Raw genomic sequence first — 27,793 nt, 5'->3', positions numbered from 1 at the left:
AATTACGTGCATGGTACGAAACTTATGTCATTTTTGGCTAAAAGAAAATTAAAAACGCCGAATCTTTTCCTGTGACGGGAATATATGGGTTTATTTCTGAACGTGACATCGTTTACTTCTTTGCACGATATTCATCATTCCGGGAAAAAAAAAATATTCAGATGGTTCATTCATCCGAAAATGGAAAAAAAGGTGGGTCGTTTATCTGTAAAGAAATTATCATATTCGTGGTAAGAAACTTCGTTTTCGTATCAGCTATATAACGTCCGAAATTTCGAAACTTATATAAAAAAGAAAAGCGAACCTTCAGCATAATAACAAACTTTAGCGAATCGTAACAGTTTTTTTTTTTATATCAATCGAGCAGTGTGGAATAACAAATCCGACATTTGTTTTAGCATGGTATTGAGCAGAATGTTACTGCTATTCACTTCCAAAAGTAAAAGCAATTATCTGACATTTATTCTGGCATCTTCTGGAGCCGAATGTGATTGCTATTTACTTTCGAAAGTAAAGCAAATATCCGACATTTATTTAATCACCATACGGAATTGAATATTACTCTGATTCATTTCCGAACGTCAAAGGAAACATTCGACATTTATTTTAGCATCTTCCGGAGCTGAATGTTATTGCTATTTACTTTCGAACATAAAAGCAAACATCAGAAATTTATTTTATCATCATACAGAGTTGAATATCATTATTATTCATTTCTGAACGTCAAAGCAAACATTCGACAATTATTTCACCATCTTCCGGAGCCGAATGTTATCCTTATTCATTTCCGAAGGCAAAATCAATTATCTGACATTAATTTAAGCACCGTACGGAGCTGACTCTTACCGTTATTAATTTCCCAAAGTATAAGCAAACATCCGACATTTATTTTAGTATCATACGGAGTCGAATATTACCGTTATTCATTTCCAAAATTAAGAGTAAACATCTGACATCTATTTTAGCATCTTACGGAGCCGATTGTTACCGCTGTTCATTTTCGAAAGTAAAGGCAAACATCCCGACTTTTTTGGTGGCCCGATCGTACCAAAATCTTCATTTCTGAAATTTCGGTGGCCCGACGCGCGTTTTTGGTGGCCCCGTAAGTGTCGAGCCTTGACTAATGTCATCGAAAAGTAAACCAGAATGCAACTTCTCGCTTGTGAATTATTGCTTGTGAATAATCGCAAAACTTTGGCAAAACTTTTGGAATACCAATCCTGTTCATGACGCTAGGAAACTGCGAGTCGTGAGAATTTTGCGAACTCGTGCAATGTTACTCCGTAGCGTATGCGAGCATGTGGAGTCGCAATCGTTTAACTGTCTGAAGTGCGCGATTTCTCTCACTCGTTTTTGCCACGCGATTTATTTTAACTTGCAAGAACGATGTGGAATTCTGGCGTCCACCGTGAATTGTGCACTTGCCGGCGCAAATTGTTCTTTTCAAAGGTGAAGCCGTGCGCGGAAAGCACGTGGTTGGGATAATCCTTGCGTTCCTAAAGCGGAGAGGAACGCCATGAATGCGACTTGTGAGCAAGCCCGTTCTGTTGCGTCCAAGGAACGCCCTCATTAGGCTGATGAATAGAGGGATTAAACCCCCCATTCTGCACGCAGGAGGAATAGGGGCGTCCCCTAACAAAAGGAGGAACGCGAGCATTCCCCACGCGGCCGAACGCTAGCTATATTAAATCTGTTACGCCTAAATGAATTGAAATGCAATTACTGTACCAAACACACACACAAAAATTTAAAAATCATTAATTTTATTTCCTATGTACTAGATTTTTCTTTTTATCTTTTATTACATTTTCAATCTTGTTTCTTTTCTCTTTTTTTTTTTCTCAATCATATGGTCTAAATAGATATCGGCGTTTCATATTTCCCTGTATCTGATTTTAATCTGAGACCTCTGGCTAAACAAACAGACACACACACAAACAAACATACTGCTTTGGTAACTATTCTTAAAAAAAAAAAAAAAATGTAAACTAGAGAAGCACTCTGAGAGTGCAGACCTCCACCAAGCAGTTCATTTCCACCACTGATCTTGTTTTTCCATAGAGATCAGTGATTTCTACCCAAACGTATGCATGCTGAAAAATGCCAGATTTCCCAATATAGAAGCCTTTAATTATGTCATCAATGCCAGCTGCACGGCGCGCCTCGCCCTGGACCAGCAAAAACTAGACGATGCACTCTAGTGTGCGTATGAAAACTTCAAAAATATGCAGCTTGAACAAACAAGGTCATTGACCCTACCTGCCAAAATATGGAAAATCCTTCATAAAATCCATAAAAATTTCTGGATCATTTCCAAAATTTAATCATCTGTTCTTTGTGTCATTCTCAGCTTTTCCTGTAAGTTTCTTCCAAATCCGTTCACAACTTTTTGAGTTATTTTGCACACGGACAAACAAACAAACAAACAAACGGTAATGAAAACATAACTTCCTCCCTTGGCGGAGGTAATAAGTATGAATTATTTAAGACTAGTTCATGATGGGATTGAAACGCGCACAAGGATGGCCAGAGAGCTGCAACATGGATCATTATCAAATTCATGAAACCTTTACATCATGGTGTGAGAGTCCTTCCAGACTAATGTTTCCCTTATAGATGGAGAAGCATCACATACTGCACATTATGTCCCCCCCCCCCCCAAAAAAAAAAAAAAAAAAAATCACAATCGAATTTTTGCATTGATAACTTCCAATATGAATAAACCGTCTAAATGCTACTTCAGGGTCTTAAAATATAATATCTTAGCTATATATTGCGGAAAACCCCATTCAATTTGGTTAAGTGGTCACACAAAAATGTGGATCTTTGTAAAGCATGTCATGGGTCTGATTCTTCCAAGTTTAGCACTTGGATGCTCTAGGAGCTGCATAATCTGTGAACACAATGGACAGAACTTGGAGGGAAGGGATTCCTGACATGCTCTACAAAACTCCTCATTTCTCTTTGACCACTGAAGCAAATCAGATGGGGTTTTCTGTAAGATGTGGGTAATAAGTTATAGTTTCATACCCTGAAATTGTATTTGGATTGATTCACTATTTTTTAAAGTTATCATTGGGGAGGGTCCCGTGGTAATTTTTTTTGGGACATACGGTATATACGTACAAGAAAAAAAATTTAATCAACACAACTAAGAAATCACATTTCTGTGATCAGGGGTCCTTTCATGAAAGTCTTATTATGAGAGACTTTTCACTCACAACACACACTTATGAGAGACTTCATGAAATGGATTTTACTTCTCTTTGAAAGTCTCTCATAGCTACATATGAGTGACTTTGGCCATTCCAAGATTTAAGTAAAGACTTTTATGTGATGACTTCATGAAACGGACCCCTTTTGCCAGATATTTTTGATACAATTTTCCTTGTTTTGATAAAAAGAGACAGATAGACTGGACACTGCTCTTACTTGTTCAGAAACGGCTCTATGAGATTGGAGGTTGGGGACACCCTGGGCTTGGGCGGGGTCAAGAATGTCCCCAGATAGTTGGCCATAGTGGCAAAGCACACCCCAGTCACGTAGGCATCATAGGCGGCCTCGTGGAACTTCTCGCTCGCCGTGTAGTCCGGGAAGTGGGAAGGTATGACTGTGAATTCAAAAGATGGCAATGTGCATGTCAGCCAGCATTCACACCAAAATGTACTGTATACAGCATGTATTTCGCACATAAAATATTTCATGAATTAGGGTTTGACAGACAATTTCACTTGTGGATGAATTGGCAATCAGGAACCAAAAATGATGAAATGAGAAAGAAGTATCATTTCATTTTAGTAGAAGAGTTTTTGATTGTTTGCCATGGAGACAATGTTCATAGCATTTGTGTTATGACTGGAATATTCGTTATGAGTTGTCACTTTTCCGTGCATGTCAGTTGACTCACAAAATTTGCAGAAATAACATCTTTATAACGAAATATGCCGTGTATACAGAGGATATACAAAGTCTTTAAAATATGCATACGTATGCAAGTCTATGCCTTTGCATGATGCATGTAATTTTATGGAAATTTGGGAAGAAAAAGAGCACATGGGGAAGAAAATATATTTGATTTAGATACAAATGGCTTCATAAAACTTGGAGACCTTGCAAGATTTCTGGAAATTCATTGAGTAGGTGCAAAACAGAGCTCAACAGTTTACACCAAGCTTACGCAAATATGAAAACCGCATGTGATGGTAATTGCAGGAAGGAAAGGAACATAATGGTGCTGAGGAAATAAACAGCAGGCACTCTAACCACTGACAACACATTTTCCTTCTCTGGGTAGATAAAACAAACTCATGGTCATCTAACTCACAGCAAACTGCACAAAATATCAACATTTTTGGCTTGGCAGTGCTGAGCAGAACAGATACTTAGCTGCTATAAAACTAGTCACTCAGAACTTATTGACACAAATCAACTGCCTCTCAAGAGAGCTATGTGCATTTGAGATCTCATCTTCTATATCAGGCTGCCTCCATTATATAGAATATATGGCAGTGGATATCTTTTGAATATGATTGCAGATGAAATGTTTACATTTCATATCATCGCTATGCCACTCTAATCACTGACATCACAATCAATCATTTTAGGTTCAGCTTCAAAAAAAAATTGATTGCAAAGGAAGAAGCCATAGAGGATTGACCCGTCAATAAAGAGGTTGTAAGCATCCACTCACCGATATTTGGTTTCTTGAATGGCTCCTCCTGGCATTTGTTCAGCAGATCTGGGAGTGCATGCATCGTGAACAGCTCCTAAGAGACGGGAGAAGATAACAGCATGTACACTACTCTACACTGCCACTTTTCTCTGAGTGAGTTTACACAGCAAGTTCAGGTTGATTTTATGAGATATCAACAACAATCACAGAAGCAGACTGGTTGAAGTCTCCTCAAAACCAGTCTGGAAATATGAAATACTATTAAACATGATATATTCACAGCACAAAATTTTCATGAATTTGAGCTAACAACATTTTCTGTGGCATGAAATACTTGCGAATTGCCACTGGCGTTCAATGCATATAGTGTAGAAAAGAAATTTCGCTTGCATTTTAATTTTGCAAATCTTGGCGCTCGCCAAATTCGCGAAATTAAAATGCATGCAAACATTCCTCAATTTACAGTATATGAAATCTACTAAAGTTATGTGATGTTTTGTTTGTTTGTTCGTTTGTCCCTATTTTCCATCTGTACAAAACAAGACAGTTGGCTAACTTATATTCAGATGCACAATCATAGTGCTGCCGGTCTTCTATGGGAACAGGTTGTATGAATTGTGCATATTTGGGGTAGACCTCTTCACCGGGTAGCACACCCTGCTCCTTGCAGTGAGTGAGTGAGTGAGTGAGTGAGTGAGTGAATGAGTAAATGAGTGAATGAGTGAATGAGTGAATGAGTGAATGAGTGAATGAGTGAATGAGTGAATGAATGAATGAATGAATGAATGAATGAATGAATGAATGAATGAATGAATGAATGAATGAATGAATGAATGAATGAATGAATGAAAGAATCAATCAATCAATCAATCAATCAATCAATCAATCAATCAATCAATCAATCAATCAATCAATCAATCAATCAATCAATAATTAATAAATTAATGAATTAATGAATGAAGCAGAACATTTTGTGTGCTTGGGTTACGATTCTCTCTCATACTCGGGTTCATTCTGTCCTGTCACAAAAAAAAAAGAAGGTTGGAAACCTGAAGCCCCATTTCACCCAAAACGATACCATCTCTTTAACACCAATTAACCCTTTCTGTGCCCGGGACTTTGGACAGTGTGCACAACACTATGGGCTTTTCTGTGTCTCAGCACTCAAAGCGCAAAAAGGATTAAAGTCAGCTTAACCAGGATGTGGAATTGGCACTCTACACATTGAGAAGACACCATACCAACCAACAATGACTTTGCTTGGCTTTCCCATAGCCACTGGTTCCCTCTCACCTGCCTTGCAGTGCACTTCAGTAAGTATTCACAATGGTGCACGCAACAGAGATTACATTGGTGCCCACACAAGTTCCTCCACTGTGAGAGGGTTTAAATTCCATCACGAAAAATAGATAAGAACATAAAGTGACTTTGATACTCGGAGGGGGAGATCTTTTCACATGAACATGGAGACGTGGCAAAAAATTGTGGATCAACAAAGGCGCACATAACAATGCATGGGGAACATTAATTTGTGCTACAATCCATGGAGTGCTGTGCATTCCAAGCTACACATGAAAGGGCCGGGTTGCATCGCTAACATACGCTTGCAAATGACTTCATGCATGAAGCAATGGTGTCCATGGCAACTTGTCATACCAATTTTGCTTTTTGTATTGGCAACAAATACTGTTTTTTGCTAATCCAAGAACTCATTTTTGCCCAATCAAAGAATGTTTGGAAGACGATTTCTGGAGCATGGTGCAACTGATTACAACCGAATAAATATCTTGATGGAGAGGGGGATTGGGTTGAGAATAGTTTTAACTCTAAGCCAGAAAGGGGTACACTCTTCTGTCCCAACCTCCCCCCCCCCCCCCCCATACACACACACACACACACACATGCACACAAATACTGGTGTCTGCACTCAATTTATTATCGCAGTTGGTAAAAATAGTGGTCTAATGCGAAGCTCTACATTTTAATATTTTAACATTTTAACATCTTAACCCACACATTTGGCAAAGATAGTTGCCTAAATTGGAGCTCCACATTCTAATATCTTAACATGTGAACATTTTAACCCACACTTTTGGAACACATAGCTGTTTCATGTTTAGGTTTTTATTTCAACTTTGGGTCTCTGAATGAGACTATGATACACACTAGTACAACTTGATAGAGTGACACCACATTTGCTCCTGCGACAATTGCTCCGGTCTTATTTTCAGGATAGGGTTGTGATAGGGTTTTAGGTCTAGTTTGACATGTGGATCAGGATTAGGGTTAATGTTATGTTTGTGGGTAGAATTCACGTTTGGCTCAGAGTGCAATTATTTCATGGGAGCAATTCAATTGTCGCAGGAGCAAATATCATAGAACCACTGGATACACCTACCTTGAACGGCTGTGTGTTGGCCATCACTTTGGTGTCCAGTAGCCTCGAGAAGACACAGCCAACCATGGCCTTGAACTCTGATAGATCCTGCACCAAATATGACATTACCACGACACAAGACATCGTCACTGTGGCAAAATCTGGTTGCCTGTTGTACCAGTTTTTACAGAATATCCACAAAAGTATGAGAAAAAAGAAAATATGCAATTCAATGGTAATGGTAGAAGAGTTGGTAAACATTTATAAGATTTGCAGGACACTACATCACAGTTGGGCTTTGACCACGTACAAATAGAGCAAAACTCCAAACAAAAACAAAATAACTTTCAATTGAAAAAAACAAAGTCATTGAAAAGTCTGGTCTAAAAATGTAATTCCCAACCATACCTGAATAGACAGAACAAAATCATTTTTTATTCTTTTTCGAGATGGAGACGCATTGGACGGACAGTACGACAGACAACATGTTGTACATTTGATTGGTGGGTGTTACCTGGTGTTGAACGTAACACAAATCTAAACAAACAGAGTGTCAAAATTAAGGATGAAAGTGATACGTGGATCTGGCAAAGGTCTTGTGAAATTTGTCATACTCAGAGTGGTTACAAACGAGACAAATCATTATTGGGATGAAGATTAAAATGATGATTGTTATTCATAATCAAACCACGGTACGAACTTAAAAGTTTACTACATGTGTGACACCAGGTTTATAGTGGAAGGTCACGAAAGCTCCGCCTCCCAAATCATGTCTGAGAGGTCAAGGCTAGACGTGAAAATCCGTACTGCCATTTGTGTGATTTCAGGTTTTTTTTTTTAACTTGATATCACCTCCACAGTAGAATTTAAATTTATATTTGTGATATGAATATAATTATGATTTTAGTTTAGTTACACATGTCGAAGAAAAACTTAGGTTTAGTATTCTCTTAGTAATTTCCTTTTTACTTAAAATCATAATTCATGTGACAAATCTTCTCTCATCATTATACCAACTTATCTTCGTTAAAAACAAATTTTATTTGATCACTTGGCGTTAGAGGAAACATATAAACAGACACAAACAAGCAAAGCAAAGGGGAAAAAGTAAATAAAGTGGCACTCACGTCTGGCAGAGGTCCGGTGAACTTGTGCATGATGTGGAGAACGTCCAGCATCATGTTGTGGCCGACGACGACCTTACCGGACTCCGAAATCAGTTTGAGCACACGACTCATTCCAGACGCCTCGTCGACCTCATCCTGTGTTAGAAAGCGAAACCTTCAATCAAATTCTCGAAAGCAAACACTGTGTGTCACTGAATGCCCTGTGTCTTTCTGAAAGTGGTTTATCTTGTGGTCAGAAGTGATATACTGTATATCTGATCCAGTCCAGAATTTGAAAATGCGTAACTGGCCACAACACACCAGCTACACTGTACCAATACTAGGGAACCTCGCTACAGAAAGATGCTTGGTACCATCTAAATTTCCTTGTTATATATCAAGCATCTCATTATATCAGGGAAGAAAATTATTACCATTATAGTGAGGTTCCACTATACATGAATTCTTCACTTTGTAACATCATTTTCTTAGTCTCTGGGAACATACACCTTGCTTGCTTAAAATAGCAGATTACCAAAGAGCTCTAAACTTTTGTGGTTCCAAGCAAAAGACATCCATATTGACATCGAAAATGGCATGGACTATGAGTGCTACCATAATTACAATCAAAATTATCAACATGAAAACTGCAGCCTGAAGCTTGCTGATGCATCTGGTAACTTATCTTTAACATCTTATCCTTATTTAGAGAGTGATGAATTAAAACCTAGAAAATATGGCACTTGTGCATTTGAATTCAAATTGATGCCAGAGTGGCAATCACATTATCATATTAATAAATCTAAATTAGCAGGAACAATTAGACGACTTGGTGTGCAGAAATTTCACTGTGTATTACAGTTACCAAATCTCAGAGTTCAAGAGATAGGAGCAGATGCATATCGTCGCTGGGGTGACAAGACATTGTACCTGCAATTTTGGTAAAAATGACCTTTTTTGATTTATGGTCAAATAATCGGTTAAGTGATGTCCTGTCCAAATCCTAGCTGTCTTACCCCAAAAATGAAGCCACAACGGCATGTCCAAGGAAAGGTTATCCCATTCGCTATAGTGCTTTGGTTGCCATGTTTTTTGGCTCTCCTGAACATTTGACATTTTGTAGATACGAGGTCTTGTCGCCCCAGCGACGATATAAACTTTGCTATAAGAGAAATTGTCATTTGTGATACATTTCATCATTAATCCGTGGAAGACGAATCCCGAGAATACTTGGGCAGAAGTCTATGGGAAATGTGTGGTATAGCAAAATCAGTCTTCAGACTTCACAATAATAGGAACACAAGGTTGACTACAGCTTATGTTTTCATGAAACAAAGATGAATGTTGCTAATATAAAAATGGCTGGCAGGTATGCCATATGTGACCCGCTACAACAAAAGGATCCGAAAGTCGGGGGTAGACAATTTTCTGAAAATGGCATGACATTATTCCCTTACTCTTCTCCTTTAATTTCATGTATAGCACAGCTCATAAAAGTACTCGGTTGCGGAGATATCGATGATCTTATTAGCGCCTGTCAAGTGTTTGTGGAAATCAGTGTTTCGAGAAAAACGCCTTCAAAGTTTTCCTTCCGACGCTATCACCATCAAGGGGAGGCGAGACAGTTTTCAAAGCTTGACAATAGAAGGCACGCTCCTAGCAACCTCCGCTATGTTCATTCAAGCTTATGGCAGCGGTCTACGCACGACCAATCAGTAATCAGGATGCCACCCACTGGCCAATAAGATCACTTCCTCGTTGCTAGGGGCGGAGTCTAGCTGCAGAGTTAAATCCAAATCTTCGGACACGTTTCTGTTACGTTGAAAGTCTGAAAATCGTGGCCCAGAAAAATGCTGATTTCTTGCCTTTCCATTGATCATTTAGCTGCGAAATTTCGGCAGATGATAGAAAAAAACATTAGACTACAAAATCATGCCAAAAACAAAAATGCAATTGTTTTGTCCAATTTTGATGATGTGACTTCAAACTTTAGGATAATTTTGTTGTAGCGAGTCACATATCTGTGAACGTTTGTGAGTGTGTGTGTGTGTGTTGGGTACATTTATTTGCATGTGTCAGAGACTGTACCAGCTCTGCCTGCAGTTTCTCCTGTGCCAATCTTTTCTTATCATCCTCCGTTGCCCTGGAGATGATGATGAACCTGTCCTTCTGCAAAGATATGATGGTGAGAGAAGGGTAAAACCTTAAAATACTACTAATCTCTTGATCAACTTGGATTGCCACTGTGTCTGAACATGATAAAGAATAAATTGTCTGATGAAATAATAATGAAATATCTATGCAGTCTACTCATCTTTGGTTAAAACTTTCTACCCCACTAATCTGCCAACATTTCCCTGTCCCGACTCTTCTGCCTTGTCATAGAATATTATACGAATGCAATAGTGAATGGTCACGAGTGCAATGGTTCAAGATTTCGCACAAGGTGAAAGATAGAGGCACTCTATTCAACGAGGCGAAGCCAAGTTGAATAGTGCGCATCATCTTTCACCGAGTGCGAAATCTTGTTCCATTGCACGAGTAAAGACCATACACTGTTTATTTTATACAACACCTCGAACATCAGCAGATGTGGTCCACACAGATTCTTCAATTAAGCACAGAAATGGCAACCATTTTCCGTCAAAGACGAATGAGTAGCCGCACAGTCACAGTCACCGTACCGTGTATGTACGTACATATGGTTGAAGTTGTTTACAAAAATGGGTGACAGAAGTACACGCTTGTAAGCACGCTTGTAATTGTTGAGTGCGCACAGCACATGTTTGTTTATTGTGACATCAGAAATGTGCGATGAAACAGAAACTTCGAGTCAATCGTGAGTTTAACACGGGAGTCAATAGAAATGGTGGAGTCAGCCATGCGCTATCCATTTTTGCTCAAACAAAATTGCAGGGCTGACAGCCACAGAGTGCAATGTAACTAAATGTCACGTGATGGGCGATCGACAAATTGGATGGCTACATCCTAATTAGGTGTTGTCTGTCTCCGAACACTTTCAAATGAATTATATCGTATATTCGTAATGTTATACTGATGCTTATTGTGATCATTCTTTTCTTGTTATAGTAAGGTGTTGTCAATTTTCTGTATTTTTCCTCTGTTTTTACTGAAAGTGTTGAATAAATCTGTTGAATAAATAAAAGAGAGCTAACATCGGTGCTTTGTTTACCCACTGGCATGTAAGCTGGAGTGTTTTCTTCACACCACGCCAATACAGAGTAGCATAGCGTTACGTACCCTCTATGCCGAGCTTACATTACCCCATTTGTACCCACTGTGCCAAGCTCACCATTACCCTATGCTGTAGCTGCCTACATACCTGGTAACAATGTCTCTCAGGATACAAAGCCTATGCAGTACTCTCCGCGTAGAGGACAGTACGCAGACAAATCGCAATTTATACACAAGTCTGAGCAACACTATGCAACTGTACATAAAAAAGACTAATACCATGTAACATCAATGAACATCACCTAATACTAATTTTACTAATCACAAATCTTGTAATAAATAAACTATTTACTTATGTTAAGAATATAGAAAATATAATGTGTTAATATACAAATGATGCACAGGATAGAGTGCGTTAGTGGAGGCGTATAGGCTCCACTAATGCCACGAAATAATCCTGTGCATCATTTGTTTTATAAAATGGGTCGAAAATTCGAAAACTAACAGCATTTTTCAGCGTTTTTCACATACCTTTGTGGGTCAAGACGTTCGAAGATGTTCGTCCCAAACATTTACGCACGTCGCACTCGGAAATCCCACACATACAGTATAAGTATGATGGGGGGTTGGGTTTCCGGACACTTAAGTTCCCGCTTGAAAATTTACTTATTTTACATAGAATATGCACCCTTTACCTTAAAGACTTGATATAGACTCCTCATATAGGCCTACTAGCCAACATACTCTGAAAACGGCGTGAGAATTAACTTGCTAAATCGTTGGATTTGCCCTTCAAAGTGACTCCATGTACGCGTCCGGTCCCACAACGCTTGGTCTACTGTCTACGTACGCCACACATGTTATGCACAAGGGAAGAAAGGCCGGCCGGCTGGCAGCCCGAACTAGAAGTTGGTTACAGGATTGACAGCGCGTATGCATGCAATTCAAAGGAGCCACCGCGCACACAGACGATCGGCAATAGGATTTAACACGCAGTGCAATGGGACTAGAATACAGGAAGCACACGTGACTCATTTCAGCGCTTCCTATTGGCTACATTCTTGAACCCATTTTATAATATCATTTAAAGCACTGAATAAAATAATCTCTTGAAATCTGGAGGATTCTTGGCTCTGGGATTGGAGATCAGGAGATTAACACATTTCTCAGGAGTCTGCAAGAAAGATAAGGGATACCTCGGTATGTTGGTGGCTCTGTTTACATACAATAGTATAGTATTCATAATGAGCTGCTGTGTGTGGGCAGCGCTAGGCAACATGCAGACAACTTACCTTGTCTTCACTTGTGTGTGTATCCAGGTGTAAGCCAGTGGGAAATCTACAAGATTTATGGGGTTAAAAAAAGCATACCAACATTTTTTAAATGAAAGATGATATAAAACTGGCCACTTACATTGTCTGTGCCAAAATGTTCACTATATATTTCATCATATACAGAAAGTAATACACCTGTCAATAATATCATAGCATTTTGTTTCTATTATATTATGGTGGTCCAACAGGGATTGCTGTGTGTTACAGCAGCAAGCCAAATTTTTTTGCTGAACATCCTACAAAAATGTGCGACACTTCAAGCACCATGCTATAAATTGATGACAAGCAAAAAAACAATAAATAAATAAATAAATAAATAATCAAAAAAAAAATTACCTATGAGTTATATGTGTCTGCAACCTTACCAAAGAAGAAAAAATATACATAATACTTATTTGGCAAAGAGTCATTTACCTTTATGCATAGAGTTCATTCACTTTAATCAAGTACACAAAAATAAGGCTACAATAGCACCTGGGAAAAGGTGCAATATAGTGTGCTGTGGTATACATGGTGTGGTACAGTACAGTGTGGTGAGGTGTAATAAGGTCTGGAGCTGTGAAGCATTGCCATGCTGTAGTACAGCGTGGTGTGACGGAATGTTACACTTGTATGTCATATGCCATGTCACATGACTCAATACTATATTCTATCCCATCATACCTTGCTCTAACACTCTGGTAGATGAGCTTCCTCTGGAATCTAAAAGAAACATAGAATGGATATATTTTGTTATTTCCCATGCAAGAACAAAACTGTAAACAATGTAATTAATCAAATTCATGAAATTCTTTCACTGAGTTGTTTTGATTTGAATAATTACGCAGTACCTGCTGCATGTTACAAGGATTAGAACCCGCACTGGCTAACGGACGGAAGCTTGATCATCTAGTGGACAAGACGCCCGTTGGGAGATCAGGAGGTTGTAGATTTGAATCCTGCTGGAGTATATGTACAGTTGTATGCCCATGATTTCTTATGTCATAGCTACTACTGAAACATTGATCAATTCAGTGCTTACTTACGTTGAAAGCTGAAAAAAAAACTGTGTAAAACTTCAAAGTACTGTAAAAACAAAATTTTCGTGTGCATGACACTTTTGCAGATTTTGTGAGGAGCAAGATTCCCAAAAGTGCCTGTTAATATGCATCAGAAAGGTTTTGTCTATGCAATGCATTGAATGCCAATGGCAATTCACAAAAGTTTCATGCCACAAAAGTATCTGGTAATACAGTATTCTGTAATCAACTATTTCAACCAAATGCTGGTACATGGCACTGACTGTTCTGCAAACTTTGTATAACTTACAGACAGTGAATTCCCAACAACAACAAAAAGGAGCCACATATGAGGATAAACAAGACTGACTGATAGTGAGAGGTTACCACTACATGTATAGTTGTGATACTTGATCTTCAAAAAGGTGTGTTTTCCTACAAAACAGAATAACACACTTGATCTAGGTGTGAGTTTCTTCAATTTGTCTCCCTGACTACAGACCCAATTTTGCTGGAAGAAGGGGGAAAGGTCTCATAAATGTCAGCATATTAAAATGAATCTGTGGGCTTCAAGGCATTGGCCCTATCCCATCACAAGAGGGAGCATTTCATTTTTCATGTTACTATTGTACTGACTGTTTGGGGAAGTTGACCTTGTTTACTCCTTCACAATTTTCCAATCACATCATGTTCCCAATGATTTGCATTTGGCAGAAAACTATAAGTCAGATTTCAGCTCAGAATATCTACTAAGGTGTGTTCAGTGAGAGATTAAGAAGGGGGAGGGACAATAGTCTCTGATTCATCATACACTTGTAATTTTTCTACCTGCTGTTGGCTTTTTCCATTCCCTTGCAACATTGCAACTACTATAGTAGGGCAGATATGTAACAAAAATTGGTCAAAATGCTCACATCCGGCGGAAAGTATGATATTTTGCATATAGGGGTACTTTGGGGCGCTGATTTCAAATATTGCCAGATCCAAGAGATTTGACCACGGGGTCGGCCGCCATTTTGAATTCCAATATGGCCGCCATCACAAAACAAATTCAAAGATCCTTATCTTCAGTTCTGAATGACCTGTGGCACCAAAATTTGGTACACATGTGCATTTTGACACATTGAATTTGATGACAGATTGATTCAGAGTGTCTGACAAACATCGAATGGCCGCCACTTTGAATTCCAATATGGCCCCTCGACGAAATATTCAAAATCCCTATCTCGATTTTTAAGTGGTGAGTGACCCTGAAATTAGGTGTAAACAAGTATCTTAACATACTGAGTTAAAATATTAACTGATGTGATGTGTCTGACAAACGCAATGCCTGCTATTTTGAATTCCAATGTGGCTACGAAGACAAACATCACGACTAACATTCACGGGCATGTCAAAAAGTGCAGCAAAAAGGAAGCATAATGCACCTTTCACTGACGTCACAATGTAAATACATCAGCGCGCACTCTATCAGTTACAAACGCGCGCTCAATCAGGTAGCCTAATTTACAAACCCGAGATAGAGATTTTCAACACTCCAACATGGCAAATATGTATTAAATTCAAATTGGCTGCCGTGCAGCTTGTCAGACATATCAAATAAGTCTGTTATTAAAGTCATCATATCTTCATGCTTTTATATATCAAATTCCAATGGCTAATGTCATTCAGAACTGAAGATAGGGATCTTTGACGGCGGCCATATTGGAATTCAAAATGGCGGCCGACCCCGTGATCAGATCTCTTGGATCCGGCAATTTTTGAAATCAGCGCCTCAAAATACCCCTATATGCAAAATTTCATACTTTCCGCCGGATGTGAGCATCTTTTTCACATATCTGCCCCACTACTAGTACACTGTCAAAATTTAGGAATTCTTCATGGAAATAGGACACTGCATAACCAAATATCACAAAGAGGGAAATTAGCACTTAAAAAGAATACAAAAGACCTCAAAATAAATGTTATGGTATGACTACTACTGATGCGTATCAGGGCAAATACGCCTAAGGACAATTCCCCCTCCCCCCCCCCCCCCCCTCCCCAACCCCACTCTCCACCGGCTAAATATTGGTTAGTGATAAGGTTAGAGTTACAATTAGAGTTAGGGTTAGGTTTAGGGTTAGAGTTTGGGTTAGGGTTAGGAGTAGGTTCAGGATTAGGGTTAGCGTTAGGAGAAGGGTCTGTGGTAGTTGTCTAGGGGGTAATTGCTCTACTGTTGTTGCTGTTGTTGATGTTGTGGTCAACTCTTGCATTAGTCCTCCTTCTGTTATGATGCATCTTCTATGAATACGGTACTGAAAATGTAAATATGCTAGTCTGAAAAGATGACTCATCCGATGTTTACCCTGAGCATGGCTTCAGTGATAACTCTTCCTCACTGCTTGCCTTGAATTCCTGAACCTGGGTGCTGAAAAATTCAATAGCAGCAATCAATAATACATTATGGATCAAAAATATCAATAACTGAGAAAAAAAAAAGTGACTTCAGAAATCATGTGCTAACACAAACAAGATTGGGAGAAAAAAATATGTGAGATGAGAATGAAACTCACCCTTATCTACAAAAGAAAAAAAAATATCTCAGCTGTAAGGTATGAACAGATATGTTGCTCACAAACAATTTTTATTTTCAAATTGTAAAGATTATTTGCCAATTACATTATATTCCATTATTTCATATCTATTCATCTCTTCATGATTTACTGTAAAACGCGGAATTTTCGCATGCACTTTAATTTCGCAAATTTCGCGAGCGCCAAGATTCGCGAAATTAAAATGCACGCGAAAGCCCTTGTTTACACTATGTGCATTGAACGCCAGTGGCACTTTGCGAAAATTTCATGCCACGAAAAAGGCTGTCGGCTCCAATTCGCGAAAAATTCATGCCGCGAATATATCATGTTTTACAGTAATCAAAGTCTTCATCATTGAGATAAGCAATCAATGAACTGCCTTGGGTAACAAAATGACTTACTACTTATTGAGCACTTGTCAATTTTCCAATATCATACTTTACTAAAATAGCTGGTAAAACAAACATTTCCCTTCCCATAGACTCATTCAAAGATAGTAAAGAAAATGCACAATCATCCCATTAGTGGCACATAGACCCCGTTTACTGTGCGAGGCTCGGCCGCAGCTCGGTTGCGGCTCGGCCCAGCCCCACTTCAGTGTAAACGCGCAAAAGGCCAAATGCGGGACCAAAATTGGCCTCGCATTTGGCCTTCCTCCGGAGGTGGTCTCGGCCGCGGCTCAGCCTTTTCTCAGTGTAAACGCAAACTGGGCCAAATGCGCGGCCAATTTTAGTCTGGCTTCCAAACCCTCTGCCCGTACTATTTCGCTATTCAGGATATTAACCCCCTCAAGGTCGAAAACTAGTATAGTTTAAGGTGTTTTGTCCTGCAAAGGATTTTTCTTCGGCAAAGGCCTTGGCCTGAACGGCGAATTCGTCGCCACGGAATCCACTTGGCAAAGGGTCTGAAAACCAGACTATACCAAATTGCGTTTGTTTACAAGCAGAGCGCCACTACAACAAAATATTGAAAGGTTTGAATTGAAAGTGCGGCCGAGCCCGGCAGTGTAAATGGACAAAATTGCGGGGCTCGGCCCCACAATTGAGGCTGGGCTGTAAACGGAGTCTTAGAATAAGTAGCCTCACTGCCCATTTTAGATAACACCACATATTTGGGTTATCTTATTACTGGCTGTAGTTCATGGGTGGCTGATATCTCACTGATGAATACTTAAATTAAATCATGAGTAATATACTGAATCACTGCACAGCCATTTAAATACTGATTATAGTATTGCCTGCCATTTGTAGTGGACTGAAGAATTATACTGTACTTGTTAGGATGACCTGGTCCTAGCACGGGCAATACATTCAAGTGAAGAGCTCTACTGCAAAACGAGCTAACTCCATTCTCACCAAATTGAGATATTTGCAATTAAAGCTGCTAATAAAACACAGAAAATACTAATAAAATATGGGATATTTCTCATCATAACTTCAAGAATATTCCTTGTTATGTTATAGGTGAGGTACCACTGGACAGATTTCATTTTGCTCCATTTGATGACAGACTTACTTTAAAATGTTTGAAAATAGTGATTGGCCCATTTTGCAATGAAACTCCTCAAGTGTCCTCCTCAAAACAAGTCAGTATCATTACATAAATATGCTATACTCACATCACATCATCAATGAACACTTTGTGCTCTTCTGGCACCTCCACTGGCCTCTTGACGACGGTCGGCGAGCTGAAATTTGGGCTGGTGTCTGAAAGGAGGACTAACGTTGCCCTCATACTGAGAATGCCTCTGCACAATCAACTCCTTGACCCTGTCCCTGTCAAACGGCCGACAGGTAGCCAATACCTAGAAGAAGCATGAGAGGCATGGATTTCTTGATCGTTTTCAAAGATTAATAAATAAAAGTGGCAGAGATTATATGTGACCCTGCATCACAAAACAAATAAAAAGTCATCAGACTTGGATTTCTAGATAAGGGCAGATTCTGAAAGAGCAGACTCCAAGCTTTAAAATGATGTATACATAAATTCAAATGGACTCTCCTAACCTATCGAAATATTGGAAAGACAGCACACACTCTGGAAAAGTGTGAGCTGAGAAGAGGCTCTGAAGTGCAAGGGTCTATTCAAGCACTTCATCTTTAAACCAAGCTGTGCTACCTGTGCGATGAATGGGACAAAAAAACAGGATGTAAACCACATAGCAACAACAATGAAGGGATTATCGGATTAAGTTGAAATTGAGCATGATTTATTAACACATTCAGGCCATCATTAATGTCACCTTGTCAACAGAGTGTCTCAAACAAAACTATACACTTTTGAATTGGCTGCCGAATAAGAAATATATGATTATGGGGGGGAAAGGTTTATATGTGTGGATAGCTTATGGACTCAACTTTCATATGACACCAAAAAGTCTACAAATAATTCATGCTTGAATGAGCACTGCCCACTTTTGTAAAGGGTATGAAAATTAGGCTGCGCAGGATTAAGCCTTCTAAATTTGCGACAGGTGAGTCCGTTGGAGCTTACAAAAGTGAAGTTGATATGATAGATATATGATCAATTGCGATCAGTTTGGGTTTGCTGAGTGAATTTTAGGGTTTATTGGACCAAACTTTTATGCATGAGTAAACCACAGTTGCATTTATTTTATTGTAGCATTACAAATTTCCCTGGTAGACTCAGTGGTGTGTTCATGTGAGTCAGGATGAGGTGATGGTACATGTTCCAATTTCCATGTTACACACTCTTATTTTTTTACATCTGTGACTTGAATGAAAACCTTCGCCCCACATTGCAGTTATTTATTTTCAGATGAGTAGAATAGCTCATTGATTTACTTAATAACCAGATGGGGATTATGTAAATTCATTATTCAAATACACATGTACATTTTGTTGAAAACGGAATGTATTACGTTATGTATGTCACAGCTACATGGCTACTTATTATTCAGGTTACCCATTGACCTGAAGAATAAATAGCTGACATGATCTTTGACATTTTTTTTGACAACCCATAATTGAATATTCAATGTTACATAATCCCTACATGGGTATTAAGTAAATCAATGAGATGTTCAATGTGGGGTGGAGGTTTTGTACCATCACCTCATCCTGACTCACATGAACACACCACTGAGTCTACCAGAGAAATTTGCAATGCTACAATAAAATAAATGCAATTGCGGTTTACTCATGAATAAAAGTTTGGTTTATTAAATTAACCATAAAATTCACTCAGCAAACCCAACCTGATCGCATTTGATCATAAATCTATCATATCAACTTCAGTTTTGTAAGCTCCAACGGACTCACCTGTCGCAAATTTAAAAGGCTAATTCCTGCGCAGCCTAATTTTTCATACCCTTTACAAAGTAAGCAGTGCTCATTCAAACATGAATTATTTGTAGACTTTTGGTGACCTATGAAAGGCGAGTCCATAAGCTATCCATACGTATAAACCTTCCCCCCCCCCCCCCCAGAATCATGTGTTTCTTATTCGGCAGCCATTTCAAAAGTGTATACAGTTAAACTCGCCTAAGTCGACGTCGCATATGTCGAATAATCGCGCAAGTCGAAGATTTTAAAAAGTCCCGATTTTTCTCCATTGACTTACGTGTATTAATTCACTCACAAGTCGAATTTTTTAAGTCGAATACTCGCCTAAGTCGATGAAATTCCAAGTACACTTTCACGGAAAAACCATTGAATTCACTGTGCCTAAGTCGAATAAGATTTTTTTATTGTGTAATAAATCACTGTCAAAATTATGAGACGCCAGTTTTTGTTTACATACAGTATACTGTATACCAAAAGAAACTTTGCGTTAAAAACATTAACGTTTCATATACACAAGCGGTTTCACCTGAATCGTTATTAACGCAAACTAACGATCTGGAAAATTAACGTTTGTAGTAACGATGAGTAACGATCCCAAGCGCAAATTAACGATGTTTCGTTGACATTAACGATGATAGGTAACGCAAGAACTCACGCGAGATTTTGGTTTCCGTTACCCAGACCTGGTGAAAGGACGACGTATCGCCTCTGCCGAGTGTAGCGATCTATGCCTTATATACTTAGCGGAGTCTTTTCGCGAATTGTATCATGATTTCGCGAATGGTTAATATGCGACCGGGGTCACCAAAAACGCACGCCGTGCCAACTACAACAACAACAACAAAAATAACCCGGATGTTTGCCTTCAGTTTTGGAAATGAACAGCGGTAACAATCGGCTCCATAAGATGCTAGAATAAATGTCAGATGTTTGCTTTTAATTTTGGAAATGAATAAAGGTAATATTCAAAGTGGATAAAGCGTCTTGCTGAAGGGCAAATATCGGGCACACCGCTCCAGCTCTCAGCTCCAAAGTAGACAACATACATGTACATTATACACGTGTATGCGTGGTGTAACTGTAAGTCGATTTTATTTCAACTTACGCACAAGTCGAAACTTGCCTAAGTTGATGTGTTTTGCTCAGTCCCGAGAAGATCGACTTATGTGAGTTTAACTGTATAGCTGAGACCCCCTGTATACTGTCAAAAGTTATAAGAGTTGAAAGTGAAGAGTGTGTAAAAGATTTTAAGAAATGAAAAGGGGCCTCTTATCACACTACTCTACAATAAAACTGTACAAAGAAAGGGTAGCAGAAAAACTGCTGAAAACACACTTTCCTATTCGTTTTATGACCTAAAACTCAAGAACAATGTAGAAGAAGAATAGTTTTGTCAGGAAATATGAAAAACTCACGATTGACTCTGTTGACCCATTTCACCTTGAGTCCTCTCGTAAAATCAAGTGCTACAACTTTTTGTTGGTTTTGTGATGTACAGTCACATACACTATGTGATACAAAAATAATGCCTCCGGCACCACTTCGTGGCGGAGGCATAAAAACACTAGGAAAAACTATGCTTGAATTCCGAAGAAAGAGAATCACTCCCGTCACATTTAACTCCGACACTCTGAGCACAAGTAGTTTTACAGCTAACGAGACAGCCTCAAAGCACAGTAAAAATGTCCTGTCAAAATTACTTGTCATTAAGCAAGAGCTATTTGTCCTAATTCAAGTGTGTAAAATGCACGCTCAGTAAAAAAGAATTGAATGAATCCTTCTTGCAGTGTCATACTAACCTTTGTAAAATACCTTGTTGAAGTCAAATCCATGTGACACCAGGAAATCTATACTCGAACTCTAAAGAAAAAGAAACATGAACACATGTAACCATATTAATTTCAGGTACTGGTAATGAGAAAGCCTAATAGAAGTATTACACAGCTTTAGCCTGTCACAAATATCTTCTGTTATATTCTTGCACCTGGTAAATGCTGTAGTTCAAATATGAATTGAAAGGAAACCAACATCAAAAAGCAGCAATATTAGTAGAAAACGTTGGTGAAAGTATGAGGAAAATCGGACAATCTAGATTTAAAGTTTTTAAAGTTTCAGTACCATCATCACAGAATAAGGAGACTATCACACGTCATGACATCATTCTGGACAAAATTATAGAGCAAATATGAAGGAAATTCAACATATTTTAACTTCTTCTGGCATAATTTCCAAGTACTAGATTTACCCGTTTCAGAAAGTAGGGGTAATGATATTATCCTTCACATATTATGTCAGTAACAAGCCAATGGAATGTGTACTTTTTATGACAAACAACAACCAAATAAAAAAGAAATTCAGCTAACACTCCTCTTTGCCCTCACAATTACAAACCAATTCCTATTCCAAGATACAGGACTATCACAGTTAAGGGCTAACATCATGCAAGGTGTCACAGACTCATTAAGCAAACCATTTTAAGAGCATCAAATGCACGACTATCTGAATCAGAAGAAGTTATCACCATCCATGAAATGCAAATAATTGCAAACACTCTCTCCCTCTCTTCCTCTCAGATAGGACACACAATGGAGGTGCTAAGTGTTAGAGAGTCACAACCCATGAATGTAAACAATCCCACTTCACTACTCACAAAAAACAGGGCGCAAACCCGGTGAAGTAGTCTGAACAAAAACACAGGAAATGGGTGGGAGATGTCGACCCCTCCCGGACCGTGACTGACAAGAGTGGCTAACAGTATCACCCAGACACATTGTGCGATATGAGAATGAAGGACAGTGTAGCTCAATTTTAGTGTACCTGGCACAAAAACCTCTGATCAGGTGCTTGTCGAGTTGCTGGTCTTGGAAACACATAGAAGTTGAATGGATGAGCTGCATATCTGGTTGGGTAAGGGGAAAAAGATAAAACATTATAGTGAGTGATAACCACAGCTTACAAAGCAATTCTGAATAAGGATTTTAATCATAAATGCATTTTGTATAAGTTTTTCTCTTACAGTCACTTTCTTTCACTCATTGCTAATTCTGTTTTGGAATGGGTCTCTGTTTATCTTTTCTAATAGATAGGCAATGAAAGTTTGAGATAAACCTAAGACATCTGCATATACAGTGCACTCCCGTTATAACGAAATGCTCGGGACCGGCAGTTTTCTTTCGTTATAACGAAATTTCGTTATAACCGAACAAATACAATATATAACGAAAACAAGGAAACAACGTATATACAAGTATATCATATTCTCTTCGCTGAATACTCATCATACACTGGAAAGCTATGTGAAATGTGATGGGATAACTGTATTACAATAATAAACGTAAGTTCCTCTCAGAAACTGTGCGTGACACAAGGAGCGAACACACAGTGGTGTGAAGCGCTCACCCATGCAGAAACGCTATAAATGCTTGTTCCGCTACGTATGTTCGAAAGCAATTCGCATTTCGTTATAACGGAGCACATTTCTTTTGTTTTTCTTTGTCTGTGGCGCTCGGAAAAGACTTCGTTATAACGGAAATTTCGCTATAACCGTGTTCGTTATAAGCGAATTTTGTACCATAGACTTTAATGGTGATAATTTTGGGACCACAAGATTTACTTCGTTATAACGAAATTTCGTTATAACCGTGTTCGTTGTAACGGGAGTGCACTGTAGTCACATTAATCCAATCGTAATACACATTGACTATCTAACATCTTGGTTAGGAAATCATGGTATCCCACTTTTGAAACTTGTTGTTACCTAATCGCTGTTTTCTCATCATTCTCATAATATTCTTACATATTGTAGGATATAGAATCTAATGTTATTATGCTTCTTTGGTAAACTCAAGGGAGAAAGGAAATGAGCGGTGACACGGCAGTTGCTCCTGCAACCAATTACTCCGATTTTATTTTCTCTAAGGACAAAGGGTTAGGGTTAGAGTTGTGATAGAGTTTTAGGTTTAGTTTGATGTAAGGAGTAGGATTAGGGTGATGTTTGTGAGTAGCATTTACATATATGCTTGGCTTAGCATGCAGATATTTCACAGGAGCTATTGTCGAAGGAGCAAATGTCATGGGTCCACAACTTCAAGACTAATATCAAGATCACTTACCCTCTCTTCTGTCTGTCAAACTTGAAGATACATATCCCAAGCTGGATCAGCAAAAAGTCCATGCAACTCTGCAAAGCAAATCAATGTGACAATTTAGCCAATCTAGCCTCTTTTTTTTTCTAATGAGGAATACGACGTATTTCATGAATTCTTACAGACACCATGATTATGTACAGGTGCTAATTCAATGAGCAAAATAATATCATTACTTGTACAATTGTTACTTTGTATAACTTCAGGAGAAAAAAAAAATAAGATAGTGTCTACATAATAAGTATGTACCATTGATGCATGAGGGAAGTGCCAATGTCATACAGTAGTCTCGGTATTTGAAAAATGAAATGCAGATTTTCAGAATTTACAAAGATAGTAAACATTTTTTCAGATTGGTTTAAGAATGAAAGCCCTTACGTTTTACTTCAATCATGTTTTCACAAAATCGGCTGTGGATCACTTACATTCTTCAGGTACTGGTATCGTTCTTCCGGCGTGTCAAAGAGGTTGGCAACAGAGTCACAATGAAGTCCTGTGAATTCACCGTCGATTGCAACAAACGACGAGTGATCAAGAGCTGCTGCCATCAACTTCAATGCTTCATTCAAATCTATGATTAAAAGAGGGCAATACACACACAATTTTTAATTTCTGCATTACCTAGCCTGAACTGGGAAAAAAAAAGAGAAAAAAAAACATAGAATGAATATAATCGCAAGTGTTATCATAAAATTGTATGCCGTGCTATCTTTGACCCTATTAAACACTCACTTTGAGCATTGCAAAAAACATATAGGGTAAGACTTACAAAGCACAAATCTCTCAAATATATTAAATAACAAAATTACGCAAACGGTCCTTTCCATTTTTCATGTGATCATCAATATACTAGTCTGGCATATAAAATTCTGGCAAATTGAATATCTTGGCATAATATAGTCTGGCATATCATATCTAAAAAAAAAAAAAAAAAAAAAAAAAAAAAACAATTTTACTCTTTTTTTTTTTTTTAGTGCATAGCATGCATACACTGATACTAGGACAGCACAGCCTGTCGCATGTTGTGTGGTGACATTCATTCTCAGATTACCTCTAGCTCCACCCAGGCTAGTATACACTACTAGACATAGAAATACTGTGTAATTTACAAGGAGAGACAAGCACAGGTAGAGAGGTGTCAAATCAAAAGCTCATTTAATTTGACAGTCACCGGAATTTATAAATTAAATAAAGACTGATACTATAGAGATTTGTTGTTGGTTAGACTAGAGTTAGATTTGTCTTATAAAGTTTTGTTATCCACTGGCACAAGATCAAGACTTCCTACAATTTCTTTCTTTTTTAAGTGTATGTTATGTGGTGTGATAGAGGAGAGCAGATTAATTCTATTCAAAATAGTTTTACACATGTTGATTGGGCCATTGATTGTTCACAACAAAAAGGGTGCTAACATTTCTAAACTGTGGGTCTGTGCCAAGTGAGTTTTAATTATAGTTCGACGACTATGACAAAGATTCAGGCATGGACACATTAACTCAGTCCCATACGTAATATATTATGTAAGCGATACTATGCCTTGACGACGTTTCCGTTATTAGACTCAGTCTGCGATTAATTTCAGCATTTACTTTCCACATTGAAAAGAAAGAAACAATCTTGAACACAATGTGTTTCGTAAAAGGTAAACAATATCGTTGATTATTATTATAATGTACTGCTTATCCACCTAACGGTTAGATAGAACAGATGCTTGTGTTGTGCTCATGCCGCCGTGTCCAGCATTCAAGCAAGCAGCTAGCAGTCACATCGACAACAGAACGGCGAGCCTTCGGCCGCCTACGCCGCCCGCGAGAAGATATCGCTGCTCGTGGTTGCCCTCGGCCTATGCCTCGACTATCGCAGCTGCAGCTTACCCTCCATTTTTTCCAACACAAACAGAACTAAAATTGCTTAATTGAGGCAGACGACGAGCTGAGAAATTAGCTGTCGTCTAAAATTCTGGTACAATAGACAGACTTCATAATTAGATTCTACTTACTTTCCCTGGTTACTTCCATGATTGATGGGAGCTCTAAGCTTGTTTTCAACTTCGGCGCTTTCAGGAATCGTATTCGTGTTTGTGTTACAGACACAGTGCAATGCAGTGTCATACAAATGCAGTACCAAAGTCCACACTTGCCATCCGCGCGCCACAGCAAGGAAGAAAACGTGCATGACGAGTGTGTGATGTGGATTTCTCAACTTCGCGCTTCGCAGGCACTCTGATTGCGTAATAGGCCTATAACTGCGAGGGATTGGCATTGGTAAACGCAACAATGTACCAACTTGTGAAGTTGCAATCGCATATTATCCCAGCTGGGCCTGTCTTATAAAGACTTGTGATAGAAATCAATCACAAGTTTCTTGTGAGCTACAATGCAAGTTGCGATTGATTTGGGGACTTGTGATTGATTTGAAGGCTTTATATAAAGACGGGGTTACTTCTCAGTTCTGTATTAATTGTCCATTTTTCACGCCCATCACCCCCCCCCCCCCCCAAGGCCAGATTATAGCTTAACTTAAGCCATATGCCAGAGTGAAATACTATATGAGCTCTACTTGAGCCGTCAAAACAGAAAGTAAAAAAAAAAAAATCCGCTTCTACCTTTTATCAACAATAATTTCTAGCACTCACAGAGCTAACGTAAAACGTCAGTCTTCAACACACTCCCGATGTTACTTTCATAAATATGATACACCTAGTTAATTCATAATGATAATACATGACGATTGTAATAGCAGATTATAGCGCATACTAGTATTTAACAATTCAGTGTCCCCTGTGCGCTTTACAATAACTCAAATCCGTTTTATACGCAAAAAAAAAACATAATACATGTATTGATAAATCATATTGACAAATTATATTCATATACCAATATATAATACAGTAGTCTCCGCATAATCGGGTAGGCTCAGGCAGAGCGTTTCTTACCCGATTAAGCGGAGTACCCGTTTAACAGAAGAACACGTCTCATTTACAATTGACACACACAATATGTATGTACAATTGTACATGCATTGTACACTGCACCAAACACCTACACTGTATGCTTAACACGCGTGCTTGCACGGCACATTATACATACGTGTACCTTACACTTGCTCAGTCACGAGCAATAATTTACACTCTTTTTAAGGACAAATATGTCTTCAGAAAACTTTGTCGTTTGACTATAGACTCCTCGCCAACACGCAGGCGTTTTCCGAAATGAACACGTCTCTTTGCATGCACTAGTCATGCAGAACGTTGGATTACTTTTCGGGAAGTGATTAGGGAAAAACCGCAAATTATGGAGCTGGTGCATGGCCTGATTTTCGTTGCAAACATCTCGTATTGTGAATGTTGTTGCGGAGCGAGGGAGGAGTGCAAGTGTGTTCAACTTCTGTCTGTCTATGCAATTGTGAGTGCCAGCCTCATGTGTAATGTTCGTTCTCATGTGGCAAGTCGGTACGTGTACATGTGTTTTCATGTTTAATCACTTCCCAAATGATCGGTCCACTTTGCAAATTAAGCAGAGAATGTGATTATCCTTGGAAAATTTGACTTTTATGAGTTCTTAAAGTGTTACAACTGCGATAGAATGTGGGTAGAAATTAGATAAGAAGAAAATTATTTACCCGTTTATGCGGAGAGGCAACCCGATTATCAGGTAATTTTAATGTGAATTGGAACTGATTTTGACATTACTACCCAATTAAGTGGAGTACCCGTTTAAACGATACTCGATTACGCGGAGAGTACTGTAACATATTCAATTCATCGAGAGATTCCTCAGTATAGGACCCTAAAAAAGACGGTCTCGAAAGGAACAGTTGTTACCCACAAGGTAGGTAGGTATAGGTAGGTATATATTTCGGTTAAAAACATATACAAAAAAAAATACAGTTTAAAACGGCTGGAATGCCCATATTCAACGGTGCCGCCATTTAATGGCACCACTGGTCTTCCATAGGGTCTAATATGCAAAGAGGCAGAATGATACATAGAGATAAAATTGGAAAGAGATTGAGAAAAAAAGTACAGACCTTGAGGTTACAACATACATGACATTATACGAATCGAACATTACATAACAGAACAG

General features: G+C 38.6%; 1 protein-coding gene across 1 annotated transcript in view; it reads right to left on the bottom strand.

The window, feature by feature from the left end:
• The window catches only part of LOC139740941 (poly(A)-specific ribonuclease PARN-like), a 72,551-nt gene extending 46,825 nt beyond the window's left edge, over nt 1-25,726 (bottom strand). The window contains 16 exon segments of the mRNA XM_071651527.1: nt 3,433-3,610; nt 4,691-4,766; nt 7,071-7,157; nt 8,177-8,311; nt 10,244-10,324; nt 12,643-12,688; nt 13,348-13,386; nt 16,030-16,092; nt 17,877-17,974; nt 17,976-18,038; nt 18,040-18,062; nt 21,363-21,423; nt 22,381-22,462; nt 23,676-23,743; nt 24,134-24,279; nt 25,708-25,726. Coding sequence (XP_071507628.1) covers nt 3,433-3,610; nt 4,691-4,766; nt 7,071-7,157; nt 8,177-8,311; nt 10,244-10,324; nt 12,643-12,688; nt 13,348-13,386; nt 16,030-16,092; nt 17,877-17,974; nt 17,976-18,038; nt 18,040-18,062; nt 21,363-21,423; nt 22,381-22,462; nt 23,676-23,743; nt 24,134-24,279; nt 25,708-25,726 — 1,265 coding nt within the window.
• Between the last annotated feature and the right edge of the window lie 2,067 nt (nt 25,727-27,793).

The sequence above is a fragment of the Diadema antillarum genome, unplaced genomic scaffold, assembly GCF_040938485.1.
Source record: "Diadema antillarum isolate AM-2024a unplaced genomic scaffold, OU_Dant_1.0 seq00000891_RagTag, whole genome shotgun sequence".
NCBI classification, from domain to species: domain Eukaryota; kingdom Metazoa; phylum Echinodermata; class Echinoidea; order Diadematoida; family Diadematidae; genus Diadema; species Diadema antillarum.
Note: the sequence above shows the minus strand (reverse complement) of the source record. Positions and strands in the feature narration are given on the sequence as shown.